This window comes from Alexandromys fortis, unplaced genomic scaffold (assembly GCF_014885135.2).
Source record: "Alexandromys fortis isolate MF-2015 unplaced genomic scaffold, M_Fortis_MF-2015_v1.1 scaffold_134, whole genome shotgun sequence".
Classification (NCBI taxonomy): Eukaryota; Metazoa; Chordata; class Mammalia; order Rodentia; family Cricetidae; genus Alexandromys; species Alexandromys fortis.
This window is the reverse complement of record NW_026068007.1, coordinates 1831358-1851319: the sequence shown is the minus strand read 5'-3', so window position 1 is coordinate 1851319 and position 19962 is coordinate 1831358. Positions and strand designations below refer to the sequence as shown.

At 38.7% G+C, this 19962-nt stretch overlaps 1 protein-coding gene across 8 annotated transcripts in view; it reads right to left on the bottom strand.

Moving 5' to 3' along the window:
• The window catches only part of Adgb (androglobin), a 113031-nt gene that overhangs the window by 92070 nt on the left and 999 nt on the right, over positions 1–19962 (bottom strand). For 6 of the 8 annotated variants that reach the window (XM_050161642.1, XM_050161649.1, XM_050161645.1 and 3 more), the window contains exon 2: positions 5209–5371. In XM_050161642.1, coding sequence (XP_050017599.1) covers positions 5209–5371 — 163 coding nt within the window. The remainder of the gene's footprint in view (positions 1–5208; positions 5372–19962) is intronic. The other 2 variants (XM_050161643.1, XM_050161644.1) reach the window with 2 other exon arrangements.

Here is a 19962-nt window from a genome sequence, read left to right as displayed (position 1 = left end):
TGTACAGAACACAAAACCTTTGAGAGAAAAGACCAAGTAACACCAAAGGCTAGAATTATACCTGACTTCTCAACAGAGACTCACAAAGCCACAAGGGCCTGGACAGATGTTACAAACAAAGTCTCAACAGATACAAGAAAATCAAAATAACACCCTGTACCCTATCTAGCCACCACATATTAAAGCTGGATACCAGTAACAGCAGAAACAAATAACATCAAAATGCTTAGAAACTCAACATCTCACTACTGAATGAAAAGTTGATCAAGAAAGAAATTAGAAATTAAAGACTTTCTGCTGTAGAAAATCTTACAGCTTGTGGTTACCTACCTACTGGGGTGTGGCCTCTTATACTATATATGCTGATGCAAAGTCTACGTCTACCCTCTTTTCTGGCCACTCTTTATGGTTGCTGGATTCAGTCTCTGTTCTCCATTCAAGCAGAGGATTCTGATTTGTGAGTTTACCCCTAAATAAATAACCATCTACTTCTCAATTCTGAGCAAGTGTGCGATTTCTTTTAAGTGTCCTTCCACAATTGGCGCCCACATGGCCAACTAAATCCACCCAAAAGCTGAGAGGGCTTGACAGTTTCTGTGTAGTTATTTCTGGGCTAAATTAGCCAGGCTGCCAGGACAAACAAGCAGCCCCCCCCACAACAAATTTCTAGAACGGAATGAAAATCAATATATAACATAACCCAAACTTAAGGGACATAATGAAGGTGGTTCAAAGAGGCAAGTGTATACATTAAAAGTTAAAGAGACCTTATACTAGTAACTTAACAGCACACCTGAAGGTTCTAGAACAAAAAGAAGAAATGACCCTCAAAAGGAGTTGAAAACAATAAATAACTCTGGTGAAATCAATAAAATAGAAACAACAACAACAAAACTAATACAAAGAATCAATGAAACAAAGAGTTAGTTCTTTGAGAAAATCACAATTGACAAACCCTTAACCAAATTAACTAAAAGGCAGAGAGAGAATAACAAGTTGACAAAATTAGAAATGAACAGAAGGACATAATAGACACTGAGGAAATCCAGAGAGCCATCAAGACATACTTTAAAAACTTGTACTCCTCCAGTTGGAAAATCTAGCAGAAGTCTATAATTTTCTCAATACATATCACTTAGAGAAAGTCAAGTCAAGAGTGGATGAACAATTTAAACATACCTATAACCCCTAGTGAAACAGAAGGATACTAAAATGTCTCCCAACTAATAAAAGTCTAGGGTCAGATTCTTTTAGCCAAGAATTCTACCAGACTTTCATAGAAGAGATAATGCCAATACTCCTCAAATTATCCCACCTAAAAGAAACAGAGGGAACATTACCCAATTCCTTTGATGAAGGCACAATCACTCTGAAATCAAAACCACATAAATACCCAACAAAGAAAGCAAATTTTAGGCCAATTTCCCTTATGAAAGTAGATGCATAAGTTCTCAATAATGTATGTTGCAGGGAAGGAGAGGAAATGGTTTGGGAGGTCCTTCTGTCTATGTATTGCTTTTCTTGGTTAATGAATAAAGAAACTGCCTTGGCCTGTTAATAGGATCGAACTGAATGCTGGGATAAGGAGGGCAGAGTCAGAGCTGCCATGAATTCACCACCAGTGATAGATGTGCTGGAACTTTACTGGTAGGCCACAACCTCATGGTGATGGACAGATTAATGGAGTTGGGTTTAACTAAGACGTAAGAGTTAACCAATACGAAGCTAGAGCTAATGGGCCAAGCACTGATTTAATGAATACAGCTTCTGTGATTATTTTGGCTCTGGGCGGCCAGGATGAACAAGTGGCCTCCTCCTGCAACAAAAGTACTGGCAAACTGAATCCAATAACATAAAAAAATGATCATACACCATGATCCAGTAGGCTTCATTCCAGAGAGGCAGAAATGGTTCAACATACATAAATCAGTAAATGTGATCCACCATGTAAACTAATTGCAAGATAAAAGCCTCATGCTCATATCATTAGATGTAGAAAAGGCCTTTGACAAAATTCAACACCATAATAAAACCGTGAAGAGTTTAGGGATACAAGAGACTTACCTCAGCATCATAAGTGCAGAGTACAGCCAGCACATAGTCAATATCAACTTAAATGAAGAGAAACTCAATTCAATTCCAGTAAAACCAGGAACAAGACACTCTCCACAGCTATTCAATACAGTACTAGAAATCTTAGCTAGAGCAAGTAGGCAACTGATCTTCTCAAGGAAATTAAGGGGACATAAGTTATAAAGGAAGCAGTCAAAGAGTCTTTATTTGAAGGTGATATGATATTATGCAGAGTATCCCTAAAAATTCCACTGGGAAACTCTTACAAATGATAAGCACTTTCAACAAACTTGCTAGATACAAAATTAGCTCACAAAAGTCAATAACCCTCCCATATAAATGGCAAACAGACTGAAAAAGAAACCAGGGCAACACCACCTTTCACAATAGCCTCAAATAACATAAAATATCTTGGGGTAAATCTATCCAAGAGAGTGAAAGAGAAAAACTTAAAGACAATGAAGAAAGAAACAGAAGAAAAGATATCAGAAGATGGAGAGATCTCCCATGCTCATGTGTCAGTAGAATTAATATAGTAAGAATGGCTACCCTACCAAAAACTATCTACAGATTCAATGCATCCTCATTGAAATTCCAACAGTTTCCTCACAGATCTTGAAAGGACAGTTTTTAGACTAATATAGAAACATATACACACACATGCACACTAAACAAAACAACAGCAAAACTAGGATAGCTAAAAAAAATCTCAAGTAATAGAAGAACGGCTAAATATATTAGCATCTCTGATTTCAGCTTGTACTACAGAATTATAGTAATAAAAACAGCATGGTACTGGTACAAAACCCCACATGTTGATCAATGGAATAGAAATGAATACCCAGACATAAATCCACACACCTGTAGACAACTGATCTTTGATAATGAAGCCAGAAACACACACTGGGGAAAAGGCAGCATCTTCAACAAATGTTGCTGATCAAACAGGATAGTTTATAGAAAGCTGGGGATAGCCTTACACTCATTGTCACAGAGAAAGACTTTATGAAGAGAACAGTTAGCACAGGCACTAGATCAACAACTAATAAGACCTCACGGAACTGAGCAGCTTCTGCATGGCAAAAGACACCATCATTCAGACTAAGTGGCAGCCTACAAAATGGGAAAAGATTTTTGACCAACTACACATCTGATAGTGAGCTAATGTCTAAAATATATAAAGAACTCAAAAAACTAGATATAAAACAAATAACTCCATTAAAAAATGGAGTACAGATCTAAACAGATAATTCTCAAAAGAGAAAGTAAGATGGTTGCAAAACTCATAAAGAAATGTTCAACAATTTTAGCCATCAGAGAAATACAAATCAAAGTCACTTTTAGATCCTATCTTACACCCTCAAGAATGGCCAAACAACCAAAGATGGCATCTTTGATACACGAAAATTCTCTCCAAAAGCACCAACTCAGCCACAAATCTTTTGATCTTCTATGATGTTCTGCCTGTAAGATATGCTAGGGTAACAGTGGTACAAAGTTTGTGGGGCAAACCTACTAATATGTGATTTGATGGAATTTGTATATATACATATATATATATATACACATATATATATATATATATACATATAAATTTGTTTCTTCTCTCTTTTTTCCCTTACAGGTCTTTTGCATATGTATTATGGCTTCCAGTTTAGTGTTTTTGTGGGATTCCTGGAAGCTGAACAAGTAGTTATTTCTTTTGTCTCCCATTGGGCTCTTTTGCTTCTCTTTGTTTTGTCCAAATCTGATGTATTAACTTTTATTATCTTATGCATTATATTTTATTTTAATATTATTCCAAAGAAGCATATTTGTTTTCTAATGAGAGACAGAACCTGGGTGAACCCAGACAAGAAATGGGGAACAATCGGGATAAGTGGGGTGAGGGGAGACCATAAGCAAGATACATGATGTGAGGGGAAAAAAGTCTGTTTTCAATAGAAGAAGAAAATCGAAAAAATTAAAAAAAAGAATGGCCTATGTCCTTGTCGTAACCTTGCTTATTGAATAAAATTTGATTGTGGACTATTAGTGATATTCATTTAAAAATATCCATATCACAAATGTTTGGAAATACATGCAAGGTGCTCAGAATGGTTAGATTGGTCTATGATGTCTTTATTTGCATAGAGCATTTTGAAATAGTAAATATTAAAGTTTAAATTCTCTTAACACAATGCAGAATCTCAGTGACTGATTCACTAAAGATAAAGACATTTAGTAAAGACAATTAATTGCTCTCTTTATTATCACTTTAATGTGCAGATTAGCAATGTGTTAGGCAATGCATTCTTGGTACCACATATAAAATGATTGTACCTTTCACATTCAAAGGGCCTGTGAAGCATTTGAGTTCAAACAAAGACGAAATATTATAATGATTAGCAGCAATTAAAAACATGTGGGGATCTGGTGCTTGCTTGTGTGTGGATGCCTGTCTCTGTTAGTGTTTTTCAGATTTTACAGCAGTGGGATAGATTGGGTAAATCTACAGTTAAGCAATGGAGTTGCGAAGCAACCTGATGAGTCAATCCAAAGTGTTCAGGGAACTTAAAAAAAAAAAGCCTTTGGGAGCTTAGAGTGTCTTTATCCTGTGATGGTGAAAATACCTTGCAGATCAGACTTTAGGATATATATGTGTTATTCAGATAAAAACAGATTTGTGTGAAAAGATGGGAGAAAAACAGAGACTGGAACAGTAGCCAAGTGTCTGTTTCATTTTGTAGCTTCTCATGTTAGTCAAAGGCTGAACATTGGATGCAGAAGCAAATACCATGGGACTTTTGCTAAGGAGGCAAATACTGGGTTCTCTGATGTCCAAAACCAGTTGCTCATTTATCTCGTTTTTTTTCTCATCTTTCTCAAGGACTCCATTATATTTCTTCCCACCCATTTTCCCAGTATAAAGGCTGGGGAAAATAAAGTGGAGGAAGGGATCAGGATGAAAAGAAAAGCTTTCCCTTTGGGATGGAGATGGGAGAGAAATAGGAAGGCAAACTCATGCTGGGGTGCAGCTCAGGGGCAGAACTTGTGCGGCATGTGCAAGACCCTGGCCTCCCTCTCCAGCATGTGCAAAGCACAGCATGAGAAGTCACACCCACGCATCTACAAGCCTCAGTCATGACTACTTACAAAGATGGGGCTCTTGCCAGTTTTGTCTTTCTCCTTCCCTCCTTTGCCTGCATCCCACTTTTCAGCATTTATGTCTGCCTCGCTCCACTCTGGCCAGATCGGGAACTTCCCCTTCTTCTGTTCCACAGAACCTGGTGGCACACTGCTGCCAAAAGGGTAGAGACTTGAGAGAGGAAGGGTTGAAGAGTCTTAATTAAAATCTCTAACATCAAATAGTAAGTTAATTGCATTGCATAAATTAAACGATCTTGTCAGTGGAATGTACTGGGTAGACTTGCCAGTCAGACACTATCAAGGCAATAATTCTAGAGACAGAAAAAACCCCAAAAGAGGTTAGTTCGCAAGCAAAATTTAAACATTTGTCTCTACTGACTATTACAGAAGACTCAATACTGGTGTGTATAGAGCACTATCAAGCTTCATATGAACATAATATAACTTACCCAAATCATTTGATGAAGGCACAGTCACCCTGAAACCAAAACCACATGAATACCCAACAAAAAAAAAATTATAGGCCAATTTCCCTTATGAAAGTAGATGCAAAAATTCTCAATTAAAAATGGAATCACTATACATATATTTTCAGTCTATTCTTATGTAAGTCCTGTGTTCATAACTGCTTATTTATTTTTTGTTTACCTATTATTTCAATGAATTCATAATATCTAATTTCTATTATGTTTCATTTAACTCATCATCAATACTTTCAAATTTCAAATTTGTGGATTTGGGTTTTAAAGTCTCTTTTTTTGTTTGTTTGTGTTTGTTTTTCGAGACAGTGCTTCTCTGTAGCTTTGGAGCCTGTCCTGAAACTAGCTCTTGTAGACCAGGCTGGCCTCGAACTCACAGCGATCTGCCTGTCTCTGCCTCTTAAGTGCTGGAATTAAAGGCATGCCACCACCGCCCGACTTAAAGCCTCTTATTTTTATAAACAAAACTATGGTAGGTTTCATTGTTGCTATAAATCCTTCACACATTTTTTTTCTGTCTCCTAATTGCCAAAATATTTTTCCTTTCTAGGACCCTCCATGCCTGGTACATGTGGAAGCTCCAAGGGAGGAATGACTCCATTTTGGAGGCCACTGGGAGTGGGACCTCACAAGGCCCCACGGAGCCTCAAACTGGTTCCAAGACTCTATCTCTGTGTCCCATGAGCTAGCTAGCAGAGCCTTTCATAGGCTCTGTCCCACAGGATTACCCCTGATGGTCACTGGGGTAGTCTGGGTCTCACACTTTATCGATTTGGGAACTCCGGGCTCCTTGGTAAATACTTTCTGTGTGCACTGCTGCCTTGGTAGTTATTTCCACCAGCTGATGGAGCTTGTGCTAAAGCCAACCTTCCTCCTCAGGAGAGCTGGGAGCCTAGGTTGGCCTCTGCCAAGGATATTCCAACAAAGGTTTGCAGGGCTGCACTTCCACCTGAACCCTCTGCAAAGCAATCGGATTCGAGCCTGGTCATTTTTTTTTAACAGGTTAAGGTAGAGGAAATGCTTAGAAAACATTATGCTCTGAGGCCAGCCAAATTCTGCCTGGATGGTTACATGCCCCTTCCCACAACAGCCTTGAGCCAGCGGGTGACCCGGAACTTCAGGCAGAAGTTCCCATTACAGTGCTCAAGGGTAAGGTCAGCTTCCTCATGCCCGCCTGCCTGGAGCTACAACAGTTCACACTTCCGGTTGAGGCCTTGCATTTTTGCTGTGCTGTGTTGCAGCAATCTGCCAGGGTCTCCTGGAACAGCAGCCTCCTTTATGGCTGCTGGCAGAGGCTGCGAAAACTCATTTGTGCTTAGAACGTTTACTCACAGGTGTAAACGCAAAAGACAGCGTGCCACTGCCGAGAGTTGCTTGAGAAGAGGCTGTCATCTTCAATTCCTCCTAATTTGGGGGTTAGGAGCTTCCCATTCTTTATGCAGGTTCTCTGTTTTGTTTTTGTTTTAAATCTCACTTTGCTGCCTGGTTAGAAAATAGTCTTGGGCCGGGCGGTGGTGGCGCACGCCTTTAATCCCAGCACCGGGAGGCAGAGGCAGGCGGATCTCTGAGTTCGAGACCAGCCTGGTCTACAAGAGCGAGTTCCAGGACAGGCTCCAAAACCACAGAGAAACCCTGTCTCGAAAAACAAAAACAAAAACAAAAACAAAAAAATAGTCTTGGGACCTACGCATTGTTACAGCATATCCCTAAGCAGCATGTCAGAGTACATAAGAGGTGAGGACAGAGTATGTTTTCAGGAAAAATAGACCACTCCATACTAGATAGAGAAATCTAGGCAAAAGGTAGATCTTTATATCATTATGTTCTATCGGGTGCTGCCATAGGCTATGGATTAAAAAGATGATGACTTTGTATCAAAAAAGCAGGGATAAGGTTAACTCACTTAGAAGGTTAACAGTCTTGTTTGTTTTGGGGTACAGGGTCTTTCTTTGTAGTTCTGGCTGCCCTGAAACCCCCTCTGTATACCACGGTGACCTCAGACTCACAGAGCTCCACCTGCCTCCACTGGCTTAAAGGTGTGTGCCACCATACCTGGTTCTGGAGTTAATAATCTTAAAAGCTATTATTAAAAAGAAGATTTCATTTTCTAAGAAATAAGGGCTCTTCTAATATTTGTTTCCTGTTTCAGTCTGCCACACATAGGTCAACGCTTCCTCTTCAAGCTCCTAAGCTTTGTAACTAATTGACTGCCTTTCCTTGGAACACATCAAATATATTTCAATTACATTGAATATTACTTAAAAAGATTCCACTCAATGGTGTCAAGCTAGTCTATGGGATCACCTGTAGTGTTAGGCAAACGTGATAAATACTCTACAAGTTCAGCCCAAGGTCAAATACACTGAGGACTTCAAAAGCCCTGGTAAAGGCTGCTTATTAAATCCTCAGCACAGCCTGTGTGACTTTGAAGTTGGCTGGCAGAATCTAGTAGTTGCTTTAGTATAGATAGATCCATTTAAGTATTCAAAGGACATTGTGCCTGATCTCACCAATTCTGAGAACTAGATAATTTTTAAAGTGTGTCTTATACTTTAGATTTTTAACTGCATGACTGTTTTTCCAGAGTGAATGTATGTGTGCCATAAGCCTGGTGTCTGTGGAAGTCAGAAGAGGGCACTGGATCTCCTAGAACTGGAATTACAGTTGATTGTGAGTCATGGTCCTCTGCAAGAGTAACAAGTGCTCTTAACCACTCCACAATAAAGGAAGATTTAGGAACTTGTAATACTTGTTGTAAAACACGTTGCAACGTTTTAGAAAAGTCAGTCTGTAATATCAAAAACTAGACTTATCCATAGTTACTTTAGCAATACGCCTAAATACTAGTAGATGGCATCATATCATTCAAATCACAAGCTGTATCAAAAATTCAATTATAGATGTATTTGGTGGAAACACTTTTGAAAAACTTATTAAAGTCAAAGGAGAAGATTTATACCATAAACTCTGGCTATTTCAAGTGTTCAGAATAGGATACTAAAAATACTAAAAATAAATAAATAAATAAATAAATAAATAAATAATAAAAACAATACAACAACAAAAGCCCTATAGATAATTGAGTGAAAAACTGACTCCCATCGAAGAAATAGTAAACTATGAAAGAGAAGGGAGCAGCATGCACAAGGATGCAGTGAGGAGGATGGTGGGTGTACTGATTACAGAAAGAGTGTATTGCGGTGGATTGGGGGATAAAACGGGGCAGTGCATACATTGTCACTAGGAAATGCATTCAAACAGCAGTACGTGGAGCTTGAAGATTTGGAAATCTAGCTATGCCATAAGTGTCAGGAAGTGAGAAGTAGGTTTCAAAAAGGAACAAATTGGAGCCATTTGTAAGCTCCTAGCTTGAACTAAACCTGGTATTGCACCCTCCCGTGTTGATGGCATGACAGTCTGGGAAACTTGAATGGAGACAGACTTCCACTAGGGTAAGACACCAGGGAGAGTATTTCTCGTATGGCAGAGAACTCAAGATTCTAGCCTTAAGATCTGGGAGGAGGTAGAGTTATGGTAAAACGTTTAAACATGGTAAATGTGCCCATTTATCAGAAAGGACTGTTCTTATGTTGGAACGAAGTCCTAGGGGCCTCTACCGGTCCATTGGCTATGTTGTAGCTCAATTGTAGCAAGGTTTTGGGTTTCTGGAGAGAGCTAGCACTCAAGAGAAGAGGAACATTCTTCAGGTAGCTCCAAAGGGCAGCTGTTTGCCAACCAACTGGGTATTACTCAACACAGTAACGACTATCATGTCCTCTTGTGAGGGTGCACCAAGGGCTTCAGCAGTAGGTTAGGGACCTGAAGACTATCGCAACTGCACGGCAAGAACAAACTGCATGACCTCAGAATATCTACAAGGCATGAACAAAAACAACAGAACAAAAGGCAAAATGCAAAGCTAGGGCAGTCAGCATCTCAAAAGAAAGGAAGCAAACCCAGGGGAAGAGAAATGAGGTAATTTTAAAAGTCTTTAAAATGAGTGTTATTACAGTTCTCAAAGGAGATAACAGAGGGGCTGTGAGGTCGGGAAGGTTATTAGACAAAAATTCAGATGTGAACAGACATTAACCAATTTTAGTAGTAAAATTTAAGAAGATCAAGTAATTATTATAAAATAGCATAAAGAATAGATAACCTATTGTTATAGGGACTCTATTAGAACATAGATTTTAAAAGCTGGTATATATACATATAAAAAACAAAAAATATGAAGTAGACATGTCTACATGTTTATGTTTACAGACTAAACATAACACAGACATACTAAGATTTCCAGAAAGATGAAGTGGTTAGAATGTGGGAGTGGGAATAAAGTGATTAGAATGTTGAAGAGATTCCTATGAAAAAAAATATTGAAATGACAAAAATGGGTTTTCAAATCCAAGTTTAACCATTTTTTTAAATGAATAGAAGGTAAGAAGGTGGTAATGTGAGCCCGAGTATACCAAATGAAAATGCAAGTCAATCATATATACAGATATATTACACATACCTATTTATATAACAGAGGATCAAATTACTCTGTTCTTGGAACGAAGAAGTATCTAAAATTCATAATAATAGTAGGCATCAGAAAGTAATAAAGTATGATTTTCAGAATCAAAGTTAATCATTGCCAAGGCTAAAGTCAATATCCAACTAAACTCTTATTCAAAAGATAAAAGTGTTCATCTTCAATGAGATACAAACATTTCAACAATTGATTTTACTATCCCAATTCTTCACAAAACTCACATAATAATAATAAGGATAATAATATCTGTTCTTCTAAAAGATATGATTATGTTATTAAAATAGAGCAGTTAACAAAAGGGATTCTGAGAGATGCAATTGTTCTTGTGTTTTTCTGTAGAAATGGTGCTGAATAACTATCAACCTTGGTGGAGAGTATTTGAGGTAAACCTGCGTGTGAAAAGAAATTAAAGATACTCTGAGAAATCAGACATAAGACAAAGAGCAGAAAGGATAGATCTTATGTTAGTGAAGAATTAATTGGAACCTGTGCTATAGGAAGACATGAGAACTGGGAATGCAGAATTCTTTTAATTGAGGCAAATAACAGATATCTTGGAAGTAAACATTTTAGAAAATATATAATTTCCGACTGGGTAAGCAAATCCCTCACTTAAGCCGTGGTTCACTTATTTCTAAGTAACAGTGAACCCCGACTGTTCCACGTTGAGTGCCGAGCAGATAGTGAAGCAACAGCAACAACGAACAGAGCAAAACAGAGGAAGAGCCTGAGAATGTTAAAACTGAAGAAAATTCCAAACTTCACAACTTCATTTCATGGTAGGAATTCTAGGTGTTCCTAGATTCATGATACACACACTTTTCAACTTAAATTTTGATCATATATGTGGGTGTGTGACATATACACACATACATGTGTGCTATATGTGTGTGTGAGCAGACATTAAACAATTTTAGGAGTAAAAATTTAAGAAGTTCAAGTAATTATTATAAAATAGCATAAAGAAGAGAGATAATCAACTGCTATGGGGAGCTGTTAGAATGTGGATTTTAAAACTGGTATATATGTAGAAAGAAACAAAAACTGTGAAGCAGACATGTGAATAGACTAAACGTAACATATATATGTATATGTATGTGTGTGTGTGTGTTTAGCCTGCAGGTATGTCTGAATACCACATGAATGATGGTGCCCACAGCAGCCAGAAACAAAGTCGGGTTCCCTAAAACGAGAATTATAGACTGTTGTGAATCATCATGTGAGTGCTAGGAATTGAACCTTCATCTTCTAGAAAAAAAGTCAGTGCTCTTAATAGCTGAGCTATCTCTCCAGACCCATAAAACATAACTTTTCACCTCAAGTATGTATTTGATTAGCAAGTTGTGTCCAAGGTGATGTATTTTTGTCTACATAGCATTTCATTCAAATTCACCTATATTTAGTAACTTAAATGCCTTGCCTGTCTTAGAATTGAGACAAGGCCAAAATTTTCTTTACATATGATTATATTAGTTCATAAATTTATTAAAATATTTTCATATGACTATTATTATTAAAGTAACACCAGGAGACATGAAAGCACTATTAACTCACACTTTGCCAAGACAATAAAGTGATATTTAAATTACTTTTAGAGACAGGGCTGTCATGATAACGTTTCCATGGCTGCAGGTGATATGTAATCATGTTCACATTCTCTATTACTCTTTCCTTTCTCCTCATACCTCATGCCATGGTAGAGTATGCCTGTTATCTGAGCACTGGGAAGCAGAGACAGGAAGACCCAGAATTTGTGGATAGCCGGGGGCACCACAAGATCTTATCTCTAATTAATTAGTTAATTAATGAAAAATCAATAAATAAGTTAAAGTAAATATTAAGACACTTAGCAAGACTAATACAATATGAACTATACAGGAGGGGTCTTGGAGACTTTTCAGCACTAAAAAGCAGCTGATCTGGGTAGACCAGGCACAGACACAGTTGTTCATCTCTGTTTTGATGACATTATTTTATAGAAGCTGGCCACTAAGGGGATATTAAAGTTTCAACAAAATTGGGTCCTGGAATTTTGCCACTGTTTTCTGAAAGCACGCTGTTCAGTGTTGGGGCATGATTTTACTCCTGGTGGGAGGCAGCTTATTTATGCCAAATGCAATCAGCATGCCTTCTTAAGTAGTGTCAGCTAATACTCACAGGGAACCTGAATATGAATAGAATTACACAATGGACTTAATTTGGTCTGGGGGCATTCTGAGTCACACTCTTGAGAAAATCAAATTCCTAAGGAAACAAGTTGCAAAAAAAATGTTTTCTAATTTAAAAATAGTTAAAAAAAAAAAAGAAGAAGAAACAAGTTGTTATGTTGACCTTTTATTCCCCTAGTTTTACTAAAATTATTTAAATAGAAACTGATTTTAACAGTTTAACATTTGTCTGTTTTTTAAAATACAGTATGCTTGAGTGAATAGAAACATTAACAAAATTCAGTTTCTAGTCTCGAATTAGTGAGGACCAAGGCACACGATTGCTGGAGCATAAAAATAAGAGCTGAAAAGGATGTAAGGAAGTTAGGGGCAGAGTACTTTGCTAGCACAGAAGAGGAGGAAATTATATCCAAGTGAGTGAAGAAGCCATGTTTGGCCTCATGGGAAAGACCTTCAGTTTAGCATGGGTTGGTTGGATCAGTGTTATTAGGCATGCAGGATGGGGAAGTGGGCTACTGCAGAAGGAGGCCTGGAGAAGTTAATAAAGTTGCATTTAATTAATGATCATTGGCTTAATGATCAATAAAAAGAAGTGAGGGTCCAACTAAAAAAAACATTTGAGAATGACTTAATTTGGAGGTAGAAGAAAGAAAATAAGGCAGATAAGCAGATGGATTCCAGGACTGGAAAAGAGAGGCAAAACGAAGGGTGAGCACAGGTAAATAGCTCATCAGTATCGCCAGGTCTGGAGGACACTGGGGCTTGACTTATGGTCAATAATGCTGCAAAACAAGGAACTGAAACATCAGGACATTGCTCACTGGTCAGGACGGAACCTGAGTCACCTACCTGGCCCTGGAAGGAGACTTGGTAACCCAGAGTGCCGACAAGGTCATACATAGCTATGTAAACCTGGCTCCAAGGCTTTTAAGCCTCAACAGCAGGACACCGAGAAAGCAAAAGGAGTCTCAATGCTCTTTACTTTCAGAGTCAATCCAATCAAGCTGTCAATCTCCCAGGAACTGCTAAATATTTGTACTTCAGTATTCATTGTGACACAATTAAAATCATATCCAGTATTTCTTTAATTAAAAAGTGTACTATCTATTAATATAACCACACAAATTAGCATGGCTACTGCCTCAGATTCTTGAATTGCCTTGAACCCACCCTGAGAAGGGCTACAGACAGCCTCAGGAGCCTGAGAGGGAATATTTACAATAAAACTTCAAAACACCTGCTTGGGTCCTTCTTCCCCATGTGGACTTCCTGGGGGTGAAAATGAGCACAAAGAGTCCCCCTCCCCCTTGTCCTCCATGCCACACAAAGGTGCATTTTAATCTATTTTGGATACGGCTTTCAATCAATTTCTCCTCACATTACGTGGCAGAATAAGTATACAGACCACTTAAATTAATTCCATCATTTAAATAATCTTTGGCCTAGAAATGTCACAGTATCATGAACGTCAACAGGATGTTGTTAAAATTACTTTTGGAGAAGCCACTGTTTATGCCACTGGAAGCCTTACCAATGATGCCACAGTGCCAAGGCATAAACTCGATCGTGTTTCAGGTAAGAAGAGGAACAGATTCCATGAGCATCTACTTTTAAATCTTTTAACTTAATAGTTTTTTTTAGAACTTTTTATTATTTTGTAAAACTTTATAAGATATTGGTGATCCTAGTAAGCAAATATGGCCCCTGTCTCCAGACTAATACAAAATTTTAGGGTAAAAGTGATGCTATACATGATGGCTCTAGGGGTTGGGATAGCTGTTTGAATCCCTAGTATCCACATAACACCAGCTGCAGTAATACACATCTGTAACCCCAGAGTGGGTACAGTAAGATTGGACTGCAAAGACAAGGGGATCCCTGGAATCTTGTCAGCCAATTAACTCCCAATGTAGTGTTACACATAAAATAGTCACAAAAAGGTGGAAGTTACATATAGACACCCCAAGTTGTCCTCTGACCTTCAGATGCACATCACGCCACAAGCATGTCTATACACACACACACACAAACACACACACGCACGCACATACACACACACACAATGACTTTAAAAAGAATGAGTGATTTCAACAACAAATCAAGTCTCAGCTGTAACTCTTAAACCACATCAAATTGGAGTGAATTACTACAGAAACCTTCAAGTGAAGATTCCAGACAAAGAACTCAAGGCAGAGCCTATTACAGCTGAACGACAGTCTTAGCCTCATTAAGCGGGGCTATTTGCCTGAGCAAGACTTTATATTTTAAAATACGCAATAAACACTTACATAACATCATAATCTTTGCCAAGTGTTACCCAGGGGCAGGGATTCTTGGAACCTGAGATGGGCCTCTGCCCTCTGGCTCTCATGTTCTCACCCTCTCTGATTCAGAGGGTTTTATGACCCAGCTATAAGACTTGTTTCCACTTCGATTCTCTTAAATTATACTCTGCTTTTATTACGACACACTGTGTCAGGCCCTGAGGAAATATGAAATAAACTAGACCTATAACTCTTTAACCCTTCCCTTTTTGGGCACCACACTCTCAGGGTCTGTACACCGTCACTGTGTGTACTGCCATGGAGGAAGGCAAACATAGCTTTTCCCATCGTTACTTCTCAGATCTTCTCGGCCACCCACCGCCCTGTGTTCCTCATGCTTGTCAGCAGGACAGAAGGAGGCATCCCCCAAGCTCACACCATAGCTTGTTTTGTTCTGCCTTGGATTGAAGTCCAGCATAAATTCCGTGGACCTGTCAGATTGTGTTTCTGAAATCACTGCTCAGACATCTAAGCCGTGTGTTCCCCACACGACTTTATAGTTCTCTCTTTACCTTTCCATCTCGTTCTACTACATGCTCACAAGCTCGCACCTGTCAAGAGCCACAGACCCTCTGCACGGGTGGTCTAGATGACCTCTTGTGCCCCAAACATCGGCCTCCCCAGCACTAGCTAAGGAGTGACTGTTGAGGGAAATGGTGAAAGACTAGCTTCAGAGAAACAACTTCCTCTTTAACACACACAGCCTCGTTCTAGGAGTCTCATGATTTCGCTAATCTAACCTCATGCTGACACATGACTTCTTTGCTGTCCACCAAGTCCTCAGGGAAATTAAAACATGATTATAGATTTCCCAGTGGCTTCTCTTATGAACTGTATTTCCACCCAAGCCGCATCATAACTCCTTTGATGGAATTACCTTGATGCACAATTCTTTATCTTTTGTGGATTTCCAATGACGTCAGTGGGAGGCACGCTCATTAAATAGTTAGAAACATAAAGAATTCGAATTCCCCCGGGTGTATTTCTATCTGTGATGCTAGCATTTCAAATGTTTGTAGTTGTTGGGGCTACAAAGGTCAATTATAGAAATCACAAAGCCCCCCGCTACTCCTTCCTTTGCTCCTCCACCCTTGCTCCTCTGGCCTCTCCCTTTGGTGTGGACTGTGCGGTTGGAGCTAGGTAACATGGTGAGTGCTGATATTCACCGGGACCATAAAGGAGCCTCCTGTGCCTCATTCTTTGCAGTGGGTGGGACTGTCCTGATCTCTGTAAACAGAGGAACATACTCCACCACCCACTGCTGCACAGCTGCATGTAATCAGCTCCTTTTCCTCTCTTTCAGATAACCAAGAACTCAATTTAATACTCAGCAAGAAATGTATTATTCTATTTTATATTGCTCTCATAATACCATTAAAATTAACTTTGAAAATAATCCCATTTTTCACATATGGACAGACACATTAACCTTTTCTGAAAACTCTATAAAGTTAAAATGGGTGTTGTGGCCATAAGGACACAATTAACATGGAGATGAGTTATGTATTTCTCAATCTGAGAGAGGTTTGATGACAAGTTATCACCATTACAAATCTAGAAGGCGTTATAATTTTGTTACTTGAATAAATTTCTTACAGTGTTTTAAATCATAGTTTGAATATGCTATTGGAGGTAGAAGGAAATTTTGTGACTACTAATAGCAAATTGTACCCCATTCCCCTTGTGAACTACCCTGTCAAGTTTGGAATATTTAAGGTGTCCAAATGTGCATTAATGATAATAATGGCTTTGAGGGCCGCATGTGTATAAAGGTATACATGCAGAGGCCAGAAGGGGACATCAGCTATCCTGCTCTGTGACATCTACCTTATTCCCTGGAGAGAGACCCTCACATCAAACTGGGAACTGAGCTGACGGGTAGGAAGCCCCAGGGAACTACTTGCCTGTATTCCAAGCCCCGTGATGCTTGTGATGCCACATCCAGGCTTTAATTTGTGTGTGTGTGTGTTTGTGCACGTGTGTGTGTGTGTGCACGTACACACTCTGAGAGTCGTACTTGTGTCTTTGTGCTTACACAGCATACATTCTTACCCACTGAGCCATCCCTACAGCCTTCTAATACTTCCAATGCTTAGATTGCATCTTTTTTTTTTTTTTTTTTTTTTTTTGCCTTATGGTTGGTCCTTCCAAGAATATCAAATCCCTCATCTGATGAATGCTTGTACAAGTCTGTAATGGGTAGAAGAATCTTTGCAGTATCATTCAGTTATCAAAACAACTCAGTCAAATGTGTTTATGATTTCTAATTACTGCTATATAATGTTACAGAAGACACTTTATCCATATCCCGGAATGCTGAAGTCCTACTCGCCAGTGGAATGGGTTTAGAATGTGATACCTTTGGAAGGTTATTAGGTCATAAAGGCAAAGGCTTTGTGATGGGACTAGTGCCTTTCAAAGAGGAAAAGGATTGGTCCTCATCCTCTCTACCAAGGGAAGGCACAGAAAGAGCTAGGTCCCCTGTGAGCCAGGCCTTGGCCATGCCTGTCCCTCGATCTTGCCCTTCTAGCCTCCAGAACTGCCAGAAACAACTACTAGTAGCCGAAGTTACTGAACTATGTATTCTATTGACTTGTTACAATTGGCTAAAGTACTAAAACAATGATTCCTACAGGTTATGCTAATGTTCATTATGTTAAACTGTAATGAAAAAGTCACATGAGTCAAGACTTAAAGTATTTTTACTATATCCCCATACTTATTTTGGAGTTAAAAAAAAATCTCAAAGCTACACAATGAAACCCTGTCTCAAAAAAAACAAAAAAGTTAAAATAAATAAATAAATAAATCTAATAGAACAATAGAAGAGCAAAGCAATCATACTTTAATGAACCTCACTTAAAAAGAAAAGCAGCCATTTGAATTCAAAATGTTTGTCCATCACCATAAATGACCTGTTGCCAGTGTGAACCCTAAAAAAATTTCATAAGGTCTGAATGAGAAAGTGTGCACCATAGAACCAACCACTAGTTGAATGCACAAAGTGAGAGGGGTCAGTTTTAACATCTCATTTTGCACAATGCCAACAAAAGATCAGACGAGGAAATGTAAGGAGAAATGGGCTGTAATCAAATCCAGAAGAACTGAAAACTGAGGTAGGGAACCAAACTAAGAGATCATTTACCACACACACAGTAAAAACGTATTAGTTGTTGGTGACCCTAGTAAGCAAAAGCCAGATATGGCCCCTGCCTCGGGACTAATGCATAATTTTAAGGTAAAGTAGATGCCATGGATGCCAGCTTTAGGGGGTGGTGCCTGAAATGGATGCTTTCAAGGTGCTGAAAGTTTTTTCTTATTTTCTTATCCTGGATTATGGGAGAGTCGATCGATTTTATTAGCTATGTAACCATAGGAGTGGTAATACGACATCAAGTCCTTTAACTTTCTCCCATGGTACTACAAAAGACAACCACACCAAAGTCATAGCTGGACTTTGATCCCTAAGGCTTTGTGACTGCGTGACACTTTGCTCTGTGTCTGTGAGTCAGCCTTGCATTCGCCACTGGTTCTGTGGCAAAACCTCATAGGAAGGACTTGATTTATCATTCACTTCACATTCTCTCATTTAATGCTACATCAAAATAATGATGTGATATTTAATGCTTAATCACTGGTAGTAAAACCTAGGTTTGAAATACTATGGTATAAAAGTACTTGCCATTTCTCTTCTATTTTTATAAATGAAACATGCACTTGTACCAGCAGGATTTCAATTCAGGTTATTTTGCAAGAAGGAAGCATATGTGAAATACATTATCTTTTCTAAAAGAAATTGTAGTTCTGGCAAAGGCATAGCCAGTGTCTTACAGTGGGACTGTGAGCCTGCTTTGTGGTGCAGCCACCACAGAACCTATCAGATCAGGTCTTCTCTCCAGACACTGATAAAAACTAGCTGCCTTGTAGAAGAAAAAAAAATCATGTCTTTCACTGTCAGGATGTAATAAACTATTTAATGCTGACGACTTCCCCAGCTCCTAAATAGGTTTGATTATGTGACCATCATTATTTGGGGGAAGGAGCTTAAAATCCTTTTTCAAGCCTGGTAAAATCTGTCACCAACTATTGTTTTTTTATTTAGTCTGTTTAAGTAGTTTTACCAAGTGACCCGATTCTCTGCCTACACGGGACAATGAGTCTATGTGGCTATCAGAGACATCCTTCTTGAACAGAGTCTGCAGGAATTAGCTCATGAATACTCACCATGGTGGAACTAAATTGAAGTGATTTAATCTAAGAATCTGACCTATACTACTAATTACTTTTTTATATAATTATATTTTATACACACACACACACAAAGCATTTTTAATACCTACTATATATGACCTAAGAATCATTCTAGGTACTAAGAATTTGACAATGTATAAAACAGAAAAAACAAAAACCCTGTCTTCAGAGAACTTATGTTAGGAAGTACCTAAAATAATCCAGTATTGGGCAGACAAATGAAAAAAAATCAGTTAAAAAACTGTGACGTGTGTGTGCATGTGTGTTGTGTGTGTTTGTGTATGTGTAACATGAACAAAAACAGCAGCAAAAAAATCACTGAAGAAAAAGCAGAATGGAAGACAGGGAGTATTGGGTATTTTGAGTTTTTGCTTTAGTTTGGGCAGGGAAGTAGGGATACAATTTTAAAACAGGCAACTAAAAAAGAAGCTGAGAAAAAAATTACATTTAGATAACTTGTGAGGGAGATGGAGAGGGCCCTAATGGACATTTGGAGGGAAAAGACCTAGAGTGTGGAGACCCTGGGGTGGGAACAACTGAAGAGACCCTAGAAGTACAGGGTAGCTGGTATTCTAATGTGTCTGAGGGTAAGTGAACCTGTAAGGTGAAAATCAGAGAGGCAGTGTGGGCCCGATTCTCCAGGCCCTTATGGGTCTTAGACTTCTAGAATGGAATATTAGGCAACATTGAAATGGCTCTATTCACAGCGGGTACACAAAAGTAGAGCGATCCTGTAAAGATCACTTACGTATGTACCATCGGGTCTGAAAATTGGAACTAAGGAAATGGATGGGTTATCTGCTGGGTATCTGGACATTTGTTTATAAAAGAAGACAGAAGTAGAAGACCATAGAATCTCCACTCTAGCCTGAGCCCAGGAGATGAATTTGCAAGGAAAACAGTTCAAACAGGAGGGACCAGAGAGCAGAAGACGCAGGAGGTGTTTATTTTAGATAGGGAAGCGTATGTAAGCAAGCGTGTATGTAAGAATCAGTTTATATATA